The following is a 13141-nucleotide window of genomic DNA, read 5'->3' on the forward strand; positions in this document are numbered from 1 at the left end:
TGGGAGTCACAAGGTTTGCTGCCATTTGTCTGCTTCCTTGGTTTAGGGCAGGGGCCTGGGAGTCACAAAGTTTGCTGCCATTTGTCTGCTGCATAGGGACAGGGCAGGGGCCTGGGAGTCACAAGGTTTGCTGCCATTTGTCATCATCATCATCATCATCAATCGTATTTATTGAGCGCTTACTATGTGCAGAGCACTGTACTAAGCACTTGGGAAGTACAAATTGGCAACATATAGAGACAGTCCCTACCCAACAGTGGGCTCACAGTCTAAAAGGGGGAGACAGAGAACAAAACCAAACATACTAACAAAATAAAATAAATAGAATAGATATGTACAAATAAAATAAATAAATAGAGTAAAAAAATATGTACAAACATATATACATATATACAGGTGCTGTGGGGAAGGGAAGGAGTTAAGATGGGGGGATGGAGAGGGGGACGAGGGGGAGAGGAAGGAAGGGGCTCAGTCTGGGAAGGCCTCCTGGAGGAGGTGAGCTCTCAGCAGGGCCTTGAAGGGAGGAAGAGAGCTAGCTTGGCTGATGGGCAGAGGGAGGGCATTCCAGGCCCGGGGGATGACGTGGGCCGGGGGTCGATGGCGGGACAGGCAAGAGCGAGGTACAGTGAGGAGGTGAGCGGTGGAGGAACGGAGGGTGCGGACTGGGCAGTAGAAGGAGAGAAGGGAGGTGAGGTAGGAGGGGGCGAGGTGATGGACAGCCTTGAAGCCCAGGGTGAGGAGTTTCTGCCTGATGCGCAGATTGATCGGTAGCCATTGGAGGTTTTTGAGGAGGGGAGTAATATGTCCAGAGCGTTTCTGGACAAAGATAATCCGGGCAGCAGCATGAAGTATGGATTGAAGTGGAGAGAGACACGAGGATGGGAGATCAGAGAGAAGGCTGATACAGTAGTCCAGACGGGATAGGATGAGAGCTTGAATGAGCAGGGTAGCGGTATGGATGGAGAGGAAAGGGCGGATCTTGGCAATGTTGCGGAGCTGAGACCGGCAGGTTTTGGTGACGGCTTGGATGTGAGGGGTGACTGAGAGAGCGGAGTCGAGGATGACACCAAGGTTGCGGGCTTGTGAGACGGGAAGGATGGTAGTGCCGTCAACAGAGATGGGGAAGTCAGGGAGAGGGCAAAGTTTGGGAGGGAAGACAAGGAGTTCAGTCTTCGACATGTTGAGCTTTAGGTGGCGGGCAGACATCCAAATGGAGATGTCCTGAAGGCAGGAGGAGATGCGAGCCTGGAGAGAGGGGCAGAGAGCAGGGGCAGAGATGTAGATCTGGGTGTCATCAGCGTAGAGATGATAGTTGAAGCCGTGGGAGCGAATGAGGTCACCAAGGGAGTGCGTGTAGATCGAGAACAGAAGGGGACCAAGCACTGAACCTTGGGGAACCCCCACAGTGAGAGAATGGGAGGGGGAGGAGGAGCCTGCAAAAGAGACTGAGAAAGAATGACCGGAGAGGTAAGAGGAGAACCAGGAGAGGACGGAGTCTGTGAAGCCAAGGTCAGATAACGTGTGGAGGAGAAGGGGGTGGTCCACAGTGCCAAAGGCAGCCGAGAGGTCGAGGAGGATTAGGACAGAGTAGGAGCCGTTGGATTTGGCAAGCAGGAGGTCATTGGTGACCTTTGAGAGGGCAGTTTCCGTGGAATGTAGGGGACGGAAGCCAGACTGGAGGGGGTCGAGGAGAGAGTTGTTATTGAGGAATTCTAGGCAGCAAGTGTAGACAACTCGTTCAGGGAGTTTGGAAAGGAATGGTAGGAGGGATATGGGACGATAACTAGAAGGTGAGGTGGGGTCAAGCGAGGGTTTTTTTAGGATGGGAGAGACATGGGCATGTTTGAAGGCAGAGGGGAAGGAACCAGTGGAGAGTGAGCGGTTGAAGATGGAAGTTAAGGAGGGGAGAAGGGATGGAGCGAGAGACTTCATGAGATGAGAGGGAATGGGGTCAGAAGCACAGGTGGCCGGAGTAGCACTTGAGAGGAGGGAGGAGAGCTCAACTGAGGACACTGCTGGGAAGGATGGGAGAGTAGCAGAGTGTGTTGAGAGCCGGGGGGATGAAGAAAGGGGGGAAGAGACTTTGGGGAGGTCGGACCTGATGGATTTAATTTTGTTAATGAAGTAGGAGGCCAGATCGTTGGGGGTGAGGGAAGGAGGAGGGGGAGGAACCGGGGGCCTGAGAAGGGAGTTGAATGTACGGAAGAGCTGGCGGGGGTGATGGGCATGGGTGTCAATAAGGGAGGAGAAATAGTTTTGTCTAGCAGAGGAGAGGGCTGAGTTAAGGCAGGAAAGGATGAACTTGAAGTTAACGAGGTTGGCATGGTGTTTGTCTGCTGCATAGGGTTAGGGCAGGGGCCTGGGAGTCATCAATCGTATTTATTGAGCGCTTACTATGTGCAGCGAACTGTACTAAGCGCTTCACAAGGTTTGCTGCCGTTTGTCTACTGCATAGGGTTAGGGTACGGGCCTGGGAGTCACAAGGTTTGCTGCCATTTGTCTGCTGCATAGGGTTAGGGCACGGGCCAGGGAGTCACAAGATTCGCTGCCATTTGTCTGCTGCATGGGGACAGGGCACGGGCCTGGGAGTCAGAAGCTTCGCTGCCATTTGTCCGCTGCGTGACCTTGGGCAAGTCACTTAACTCCTCTGTGCCTCAGTTCCCTCATCTGCAAAATGGGGATGGAGACTGTGAGCCCCACGTGGGCTAGGGAGAGGGTCCAGCCCAATTTGCCGGTTTCCACCCCAGCTCTTAGAATGGTGCCTGGCACGTGGTAAGTGCCTAGCAAACAAATAATAATAATGATCAATCAATCAGTTGTATTTATTGAGCGCTTACTGTGTGCAGAGCACTGTACTAAGCACTTGGGAAGTACAAGTTGGCAACATATAGAGACAGTCCCTACCCAACAGTGGGCTCACAGTCTAGAAGATAATAATGATAGCATTTATTAAGCACTTACTGTGTACAGAGCACTGTACTAAGCGCTTGAGAAGTACAAGTTGGCAACACATAGAGACGGTCCCTACCCAGCAGTGGGCTCACAGTCCTAAAAGAGGGAGACAGAGAACAAAACCAAACATATTAACAAAATAAAATAAATAGAATAGATATGTGCAAGTAAAGTAAATAGAGTAATAAATACGTACAAACATATGTACATCTATACAGGTGCTGTGGGGAATCAATCAATCAACCGTATTTATTGAGCGCTTACTGTGTGCAGAGCACTGTACTAAGCGCTTGGGAAGTACAAGTTAGCAACATATAGAGACAGTCCCTACCTAACAGTGGGCTCACAGTCTAAAAGGGGGAGACAGAGAACAAAACCAAACATATTAACAAAATAAAATAAATAGAATAGATATGTACAAGTAAAATAGAGTAATAAATACGTGCAAACATATATGCATCTATACAGGTGCTGTGGGGAAGGGAAGGAGGTAAGACGGGGGGATGGAGAGGAGGAAGAGGGGGAGAGGAAGGAGAGGGCTCAGTCTGGGAAGGCCTCCTGGAGGAGGTGAGCTCTCAGTAGGGCCTTTGAAGGGAGGACGAGAGCTAGCTTGGCAGATGTGGGGAGGGGGGGCATTCCAGGCCAGGGGGTGTATGGCGGTTGTGTAGTGGGTGAAAAGCGAGTAAAATTGAGGAGCTGGATGTTCCCCAATACTGCATGTGCCAGATCCAATTTTTCTTCGTAAAACCGAGTAACTAAGCAGAAGCCAGCATGAGGCCAAAATGAAAGGGTTCGGCTGAAGCGTTAGCAAACCGAGACTAGACGGCTCCATCTTCACACCTCCTAAAGATGACTTCTTCCTTTGTCATCGGCAGGCCTTGAGTTCAAAAGTTTGTATGTGGGGTGTGATGAAACCCATCCAAAAATCTGCTTTTAACGCCCAACTCCTCCTCTAAACTCCTCGTGGGCAGGGGTCCCATCGACCAGCTCTGTTGGAGTGTACCCTCCCAAGCGTTTTGTGTGGGGCTCTGCACAAAGCCAGCGAGCGCTCAGTACGTACCAGAGATCAATCGATAACCATGGATAGATAAGCAGGGTGGCATAGGGACAGGGTATGGGCCTGGGAGTCACAAGGTTTGCTGCCATTTGTCTGCTGCATAGGGTTAGGGCAGGGGCCAGGGAGTCACGAGGTTTACTGCCATTTGTCTGCTGCATGGGGTTAGGGCAGGGGACTGGGAGTCACAAGGTTTGCTGCCATTTGTCCACTGCATGACCTTGGACGAGTCACTTAACTCCTCTGTGCCTCAGTTCCTTCATCTGCAAAATGGGGATGGAGACTGTGAGCCCCACGTGGGCTAGGGAGAGGGTCCAACCCAATTTGCCAGTTTCCACCCCAGCTCTTAGAATGGTGCCTGGCACGTGCTAAGTGCCTAGCAAACAAATAATAATAATAATAAATCAATCAATCATATTTATTGAGCGCTTACTGTGTGCAGAGCACTGGACTAAGTGCTTGGGAAGTACAAGTTGGCAACATATAGAGACAGTCCCTACCCGACAGTGGGCTCACAGTCTAGAAGGTAATAATGATTGCATTTATTGAGCACTTACTGTGTGCAGAGCACTGTACTAAGCGCTTGGGAAGTACAAGTTGGCAACATATAGAGGCAGTCCCTACCCAACAGTGGGCTCACAGTCTAGAAGATAATAATGATAGCATTTATTAAGCACTTACTGTGTGCAGAGCACTGTACTAAGCGCTTGGGAAGTACAAGTTGGGAACACATAGAGACGGTCCCTACCCAACAGTGGGCTTACAGTTTAGAAGGGGGTGACAGAGAACAAAACAAAACATGTTAACAAAATAAAATAAATAGAATATATATGTACAAGTAAAATAAATAGAGTAATAAATACGTACAAACATATATACATCTATACAGGTGCTGTGGGGAAGGGAAGGAGGTAAGGCGGGGGGGATGGAGGGGGGAGGAGGGGGAGAGGAAGGAGGGGGCTCAGTCTGGGAAGGCCTCCTGGAGGAGGTGAGCTCTCAGTAGGGCCTTGAAGGGAGGAAGAGAGCTAGCTTGGCAGATGTGGGGACGGGGGGCATTCCAGGCCAGGGGGTGTATGGCAGATGTGTAGCGGGCCAAAAGCAAGTAAAATTGAGGAGCTGGATGTTCCCCAATACTGCAGGTGTGAGATCCAATTTTTCTTCATAAACCTGAGTAACTAAGCAGAAGCCATCATGAGGCCAAAATGAAAGCATTCTGCTGAAGCGGTAGCAAGCCGAGACTAGATGGCCCCATCTTCACGCCTCCTAATGATGATTTCTTCCTTTGCCATCGGCAGCCATCGACTGAAAACGTTCGTCTGTGGGGTGTGATGAAACCCATCCAATAATCTGTTTTTAACGCCCACCTCCTCCTCTAAACTCCTCGTGGGCAGGGGTCCCATTGACCAGCTCTGTTGGAGTGTACCCTCCTAAGCGTTTTGTGTGGGGCTCTGCACAAAGCCAGCGAGCGCTCAGTATGTACCAGAGATCAATCGATAACCATGGATAGATAAGCAGGGTGGCATAGGGACAGGGTACGGGCCTGGGAGTCACAAGGTTTGCTGCCATTTGTCTGCTGCATGGGGTTAGAGTAGGGGCCTGGGAGTCACAAGGTTTGCTGCCATTTGTCTGCTGCATAGGGTCAGGGCACGGGCCTGGGAGTCACAAGGTTTTCTGCCATTTGTCCGCTGCATGACCTTGGACGAGTCACTTAACTCCTCTGTGCCTCAGTTCCCTCATCTGCAAAATGGGGATGGAGACTGTGAGCCCCATGTGGGCTAGGGAGAGGGTCCAACCCAATTTGCCGGTTTCCACCCCAGCTCTTAGAATGGTGCCTGGCACGTGGTAAGTGCCTAGCAAACAAATACTAATAATAATCAATCAATCAGTCGTGTTTATTGAGCGCTTACTGTGTGCAGAGCACTGTACTAAGCGCTTGGGAAGTACAAGTTGGCAACATATAGAGACAGTCCCTACCCAACAGTGGGCTCACAGTCTAGAAGATAATAAAGATAGCATTTATTAAGCACTTACTGTGTGCAGAGCACTGTACTAAGCGCTTGGGAAGTACAAGTTGGCAACACATAGAGATGGTCCCTTCCCAACAGTGGGCTCACAGTCTAGAAGGGGGTGACAGAGAACAAAACCAAACATATTAACAAAATAAAATAAATGGAATAGATATGTATAAGTAAAACAGAGTAATAAATATGTGCAAACATATGCACATCTATACAGGTGTTGTGGGGAATCAATCAATCAATCAACTGTATTTATTGAGCACTTACTGTGTGCAGAGCACTGTACTAAGCGCTTGGGAAGTAAAAGTTGGCAACATATAGAGACAGTCCCTACCCAACAGTGGGCTCACAGTCTAAAAGGGGGAGACAGAGAACAAAACCAAACATATTAACAAAATAAAATAAATAGAATAGATATGTATAAGTAAAATAAATAGAGTACTAAATACGTGCAAACATATATACATCTATACAGGTGTATAGGAGCTGGATAAAATTGAGGAGCTGGATGTTCCCCAATACTGCAGGTGCCAGATCCAATTTTTCTTCATAAAACTGAGTAACTAAGCAGAAGCCGTCATGAGGCCAAAATGAAAGGGTTCAGCGGAAGCGGAAGCAAGCCCAGACTAGATGGCCCCATCTTCACACCTCCTAAAGATGATTTCTTCCTTTGCCATCGGCAGGCATTAACTGAAAACGTTTGTCTGTGTGGTGTGATGAAACCCATCCAATAATCTGTTTTTAACGCCCAACTCCTCCTCTAAACTCCTCGTGGGCAGCGGTCCCATCTCCCAACATTGTCGGAGTGTACCCTCCCGAGCGTTTTGTACGGGGCTCTCCACAAAGCAAGTGAGCGCTCAGTACATAGCAGAGATCAATCGATAACCATCGATAGATAAGCAGTGTGGCATAGGGTTAGGGCAGGGGCCTGGGAGTCACAAGGTTTGCTGCCGTTTGTCTGCTGCATAGGGACAGGGTACAGGGGCCTGGGAGTCACAAGGTTTGCTGCCATTTGTCCGCTGCATGACCTTGGGTGAGTCACTTAACTCCTCTGTGCCTCAGTTCCCTCATCTGCAAAATGGGGATGGAGACTGTGAGCCCCACGTGGGCTAGGGAGAGGGTCCAACCCAATTTGCCGGTTTCCACCCCAGCTCTTAGAATGGTGCCTGGCACGTGCTAAGTGCCTAGCAAACAAATAATAATAAAAATGATAGCATTTATTAAGCGCTTACTATGTGCAAAGCACTGTTCTAAGCTCTGGGGAGATTACAAGGTGATCAGGATGTCCCACGAGGTTCTCACAGTCTCCATCCCCATCCCACAGGTGAGGGAACTGAGGCCCAGAGGAGCCAAGTGACCCGCCCGAAGTCACACAGCTGACAAGTGGCGGAGCTGGGATTTGAACCCATGACCTCTGACTCCAAAGCCCTGGGCTGAGTGTGACTGGACACTTAACATTCAGCCTTCGTCTACCGCAGTTGTCAAGCGAGAGTGAGCGATGTGGGGAAGACTGCAGCGGCCCACTGTTGGGTAGGGACTGTCTCTATATGTTGCCAATTTGTACTTCCCAAGCGCTTAGTACAGTGCTCTGCACATAGTAAGCGCTCAATAAATACGATTGATGATGATGATGATCTTGGCTCCGAGGGGAATATGCAGGAGCAGCAATCGGGGAGGTTCGATTTAGGGGGAAGTTTGAGTCTGATCTAGCCTCATCTGGGGTTTTTGGATCCCTTGAGCCTCAGTTTCCCCATCTGTGAAATGGGCTTGGTGCAGTGATCCTTTCCTTCCTGCTGCTGGGACTGAATTAATTCAAGGGGCAGCCCAATTAATGATAATGATAATACTAATAATAATAACTGTGGTACTTGTATGAGAAGCAGTGTGGCTCAGTGGGAAGAGCCCGGGCTTTGGAGTCAGTGCCTCTTCCCCCCACCACCCGCAACACACAACCTCCTCTCTCTTTACACAACCACCCACCCACCCTCAACTCCGCTAAGGTGTGTATCAAATGCCACTTGGTATTTTTCTGATGATTCCCACGGATGAATTTCACTCTTTCACTTTCACCTCTTTCACTTTGGGAATGAGAGGGTTGCTCCCAAGAGAAAATTGCAAATGGTATTTCTAGGAAAGCCCTAGAAATCTCAACAACTGTCCGATGACAGGAGTGAAAGTGGCTTAATCAGTCGTATTTATTGAGCGCTTACTGTGTGCAGAGCACTGTACTAAGCGCTTGGGAAGTACAAGTTGGCAACATATAGAGACAGTCCCTACCCAACAGTGGGCTCACAGTCTAAAAGGGGGAGACAGGGAACAAAACCAAACATACTGACAAAGTAAAATAAATAGAATAGATATTAAATTTCTATCTTGTCACTAGTCAGTGACCTTGCCCCTTACGAGGGCTTTGTTTTGCTTCAGTGATTCCCGCCTGGTCAGAATCCGTGAGGTCAAAAGTAGCAAAGACGGAAAAAGAGAAACCAGCCCAAGGAAGATGCGTGCTTTTGGATTGCTCTCCTCTAAGTCTGAATTGGTGCGACTGTATTCTGTGCCACATATCAATAAGTGTTTCTAAACCAGTGAATTGTTCCCAGAGACAAACATTTTCTTTGGCTGTGTCTGAAGCTGCACAGATGTTACATGTGTTTCCAACCTAGGAAGAATGTGTTTGGCCATTTCAGTTGCAAGAGGCAATTATTTCAGGGTTATTTGAGTAAGACAGGATTGGTTACCTATTTCTGTCAAGAAGAATGTGTTTGCTGGTGGAAACAGTTTGCCCAAAGGCTGTGAGGACAGTGCAGATGTTTTTCAAATGTGATCTTATTGAAGTACACTTGGAGATGAGACAATACTTATATGTAGCCCCTCCTGAGATGGACTGAAATTGAGAAGCGAGATGTCATTCCCGTCATTAAATCACATCTCTTGGACTTTGTGCGAAGCACTGCCCTAAGGCCTGGGAGACTTCAATAGAAATAAAAGACATGGCTCCTCCTCCTAACTGGTATTTGTTTAGTGCTTTGCTAGGGTGCTGAGCACTGGGGTGGGTAAAGACTCTAATTTATTTATACTAATGCCTTTGTCCCCCTCTAGGCTGTAAACTGGAAATGGGCAGGGAATGTGTGTGATATACTGTTCTTTCCCAAGCTCTTAGTGCACACAGTAAGCACTCAGTAAATATGATTGACTGACTGACACCATCCCTGTCCCACATGAGGCTTACAGTCGAAGTCAGGCCCTCAAGGAGTTTTTGGTCTCTAGTGGTAGAGCTTACAAGCTAGTGGTGAGCTGGTTTCACATACTTGGTGTCTTTGAAGTTCACAAGAATAAGTTACAGTTCTTGACTCAGCCACTCAATCACAGGAATCCCTCTGTAAAATGGAGGGGGTACTGCAGGGTGTGATGGGGATAATGTTACTGATAACTCCTGAGTGCATGCAAAGCATTGAGCCGGCAGAATTTGTCTGAACTTGGCCCCTGCTTCCTGCCTAGCCTCTCTGACTGTGGCAAGGAGAAAGCTCTAAGGTGGTCTGGCTAGGAAAAAATCCACTTTGGAAATTCAAAAGTTTCGCCAACAACTAGAAAAAAGAAGCTGGGGTGATAAGGGAAAGATAGAGGTGTATTTCTGAGGCTCCGTACTCCTGGCAGTGCACTCTGATCCCAACTTGGCTGACACAACCATCACCTGTTGCTCCTCTTAACTTCTGTGGACACCCCTACTCAGTCCCTCCTGGCCCTTTGTGTTAAGGGGAGTGTGTGTGTTGGGGGAGGGAGAATTGGAAATACTCCTGTGAGTTTCCATAACAGCTTCTTCCAAATGGCTGTGCTTCCCTGGATTCTCACAGGTTGGGAAGGGTAGGAGTTATTGTTCCCATTTTAGAGGTTGGGGAAACTGAGGCCCATGAGGGTGAGGAGACTCCTCAAAGCCACAAAGTAAGTGTGTGTGTGTGGGGGGGCGGACCTCAGCCCAGGCAGGGGGGTCTTTCGTGCAGGACATCTGGCCGTCCCTGAAGGGGATTGGATAGACATTCATTCATTGTCATTTATGGAGCGCTTACTGTGTGCAGAGCACTATACCAAGCACTTGGGAGAGTACAATATAATAATAAACGGACACATTCCCTGCCCACAACGAGCTTACAGCTTAGGTCCATCTGGAGGAATGCTGCTAGCTAAGGACTCATTTAACTTAGGGGTCTGCGGAGGACACTCACGATACTTGGTTTAACTCAGTTTCGACCTCTGCTTTCCACAGGGTGAGAAGAAATCCTATCACGGCCCTTGTGGTGGGCGAGATTGCAGTGGAAGTTGCAAGTGCTTTCCAGAGAAAGGGGCTCGGGTAAGTCACTTCTTTGTTTGCTGACGAAAAGCAGTTCGGTGTCTCTTATCTGTTTTTTAAAATGTGTTCTTTGTATAAAGTTGATATGCTTAGGATTTATTCAATCAATGCTATTTACTGAGCACTTACTATGTGCAGAGCACTATACTAAGCTCTTGGGAGAGTACAAAAGAGGATTAGCAGGCATGTTCTGTGTGCATAATTAACTTACAGTCTTAGAGTCTTCAGCCATGACTTGATGGTATGAGAGCTGTGAATCATGGGCAGGGAATGTCTGTTTCTTGTTACATTGTACTCTCCCAAGCGCTTGGTACAGTGCTCTGCACACAGTAAGCACTCAATAAATTGGATCCGATGAATTGAATGAATGAGGAACAGCTGTGGGTGACTCAGAGGGTTTATGATGCTGGCCTGGAGCTCGTTGTCCTCACACAAGCTTTAATTCATTCATTCATTCAGTCGTATTTATTGAGCACTTACTGTGTGCAGAGCACTGTACTAAGCACTTGGGAGGTACAACTTGGCAACATATAGAGATGGTCCCGACCCAACAATGGGCTCACAGTCTAGAAGGGGGAGACAGACAATAGAACAAAACATATTAACAAAATAAAATAAATAGAATAAATATGTACAAGTAAAATAAATAGAGTAATAAATATGTACAAACATATATACAGGTGCTGTGGGGAGGGGAAGGAGGTGAGGCGGGGGGGGATGGAGAGGGGGAGGAGGGGGAGAGAAAGGAGGGGGCTCAGTCTGGGAAGGTCTAATCTGCAATTTTAATCTGCAACTTCCACTAAACCAGGCAATCCACCGTGTCACAACTGAAAGGCAAGTGGCCTGTGTGCACAACCAGGGCATTCATTCAATCGTATTTATTGAGTGCTTACTGTTGTATTGTGTTGTTTCCAAGCAGCTGTTCTAGGCCCCCCATTTTGCTGCATTCCCAACTCTCCTCTACCCTCTGAGTTCACCGCCGCAGAGGAAGCCAGGCCTACCAGCTTTGGGTCACCTCAGACACCCAAACTGTCTGCTCCAGCTCCTGCTGGCCCTGTTTCTCCCCAGATTTGCATTTGTTTGTTTCGGTTGGCTTCTTTTGTGTGTTTTAGTGGTATTTGTTAAGTGCTGACTATATGCCAGGCACTGTACTAAACGCTGGAGCAGATACAACATAATCAGATTGGACACCCTCCTTGTCCCAAGTGGAGCTCACAGTCTTCACCCGCATTTTACAGATGAGTTAACTGAGGCCCAGAAAAGTGAAGTGACATGGCCAAGGTCACTTAGCAGACAAGTGGCGGAATCGGGTTTAGAACCCAGGTCCTCTGACTCCGAGGCCCATGCTCTTTCCACTAGGCTATGCTACAATTTGACACCATTCTCAGTTTCCCCTTGGGTTTAGGGAGAAGCAGTGTGGCTCAGTGGAAAGAACACGGGCTTTGAAGTCAGAGATCATAGGTTCAAATCCCTGCTCCGTCAATTGTCAGCTTTGTGACTTGGGCAAGTCACTTAACTTCTCTGTGCCTCAGTTACCTCATCTGTAAAATGGGGATTAAGACTGTGAGCCCCATGTGGGACAACCTGATCACCTTGTAACCTCCCCCAGCACTTAGAACAGTGATTTGCACATAGTAAGCGCTTAATAAATGCCATTATTATTATTATTATTATTATTATTTAGAATAGCAAAAATCGGTTGATTGGTCAGCCAATCGTATTGTGCTCTTTGTGTAGAGCACTGTACTAAGCGCTTGGGAGAGCACAATATAACAGACATGTTCCCTATCCACAACGAGTTTACAGTCTAGAGGTTGGTGCCTCCACGGCTGCGGGATAAGGAAAGGAAATGAGGTTGGCTCAGCGAGCCTCAGAGATTAACCTGGGCTCAAGCAGGGATTAGGACTGGTGGGAGGGAGGGAGCCTAGGGGATCAGTTAACAAAGGATGTTCCACACCTGTGTGGAGAGCAGGGATGGGGCCCATTACAGGTGATCGGCTTGTGAGGCTTGGGAAAGCCACTTCACTTCTCTGTGCTTCAGTTATCTCATCTGTAAAATGAGCATTGAGACTGGGGGCTCTATGTGGGACAGGGACCGTGCCCAACCCGATTAACTCGTATCTATCCTAGCGCTTAGAATGGTGCTTGGCACATAGTGAGCACTTAACAAGTACCATAATTATCATTATTGTGTCTCCTGTCTGCTGCAACCGGACAGCCCAAGACCCCAGGGCTGGGCGGACAGTCAGCCCCATTTCCAGGGTAGAAATGAATTGTTTAAACTGGCCCCGGCAGAGTTGACCCTGTGGTGCTAACCGCCGAAAGCTCTTTTGTTCGGATGTCAGAAAGGTTTTAGGCTGTTTTCATAGCTGGGCCAGTGGATTCAACAACCACCATCCCCCACCCCCTGCCCAGACCTCAGCAGATCGAAAAGCGGTATTGAAGGCTCTCCATGGCAGGCCCTCCTCAGACCACAGCCAGCTGACTCCTCCATTTGAGGAGCCAGGCGCGTGACTGGGCAACACAAATTCTTTCTGTGATAATAAGAATAATAATGGTATTCGTTTAACACTTACTATGCACCAGGCACTGTACTAAGGTCTGGGAAAGATATAAGATAATCGGGTTGGACAAAGTCCTAGTCCCACATAGGCCTCCCAAGCTCAGTCCTCGTATTACAGATGAGGTAACTGAGGAAAAGAGAAGTTAAATGAATTGCCCAAGGTCACACAGATGACAAATGGTGGAGCTGGGATTAGAACCCACATCCTTCTG

The 13141-nt window shown here is 48.3% G+C and overlaps 1 protein-coding gene across 3 annotated transcripts in view; it reads left to right on the forward strand.

Moving 5' to 3' along the window:
* COL4A6 (collagen type IV alpha 6 chain) overlaps positions 1–13141 on the forward strand; it is a 181475-nt gene that overhangs the window by 83970 nt on the left and 84364 nt on the right. For all 3 annotated transcript variants that reach the window (XM_038748142.1, XM_038748143.1, XM_038748144.1), the window contains exon 3: positions 10283–10366. In XM_038748142.1, coding sequence (XP_038604070.1) covers positions 10283–10366 — 84 coding nt within the window. The remainder of the gene's footprint in view (positions 1–10282; positions 10367–13141) is intronic.

Source organism: Tachyglossus aculeatus, chromosome 6 (genome assembly GCF_015852505.1).
Source record: "Tachyglossus aculeatus isolate mTacAcu1 chromosome 6, mTacAcu1.pri, whole genome shotgun sequence".
Classification (NCBI taxonomy): Eukaryota; Metazoa; Chordata; class Mammalia; order Monotremata; family Tachyglossidae; genus Tachyglossus; species Tachyglossus aculeatus.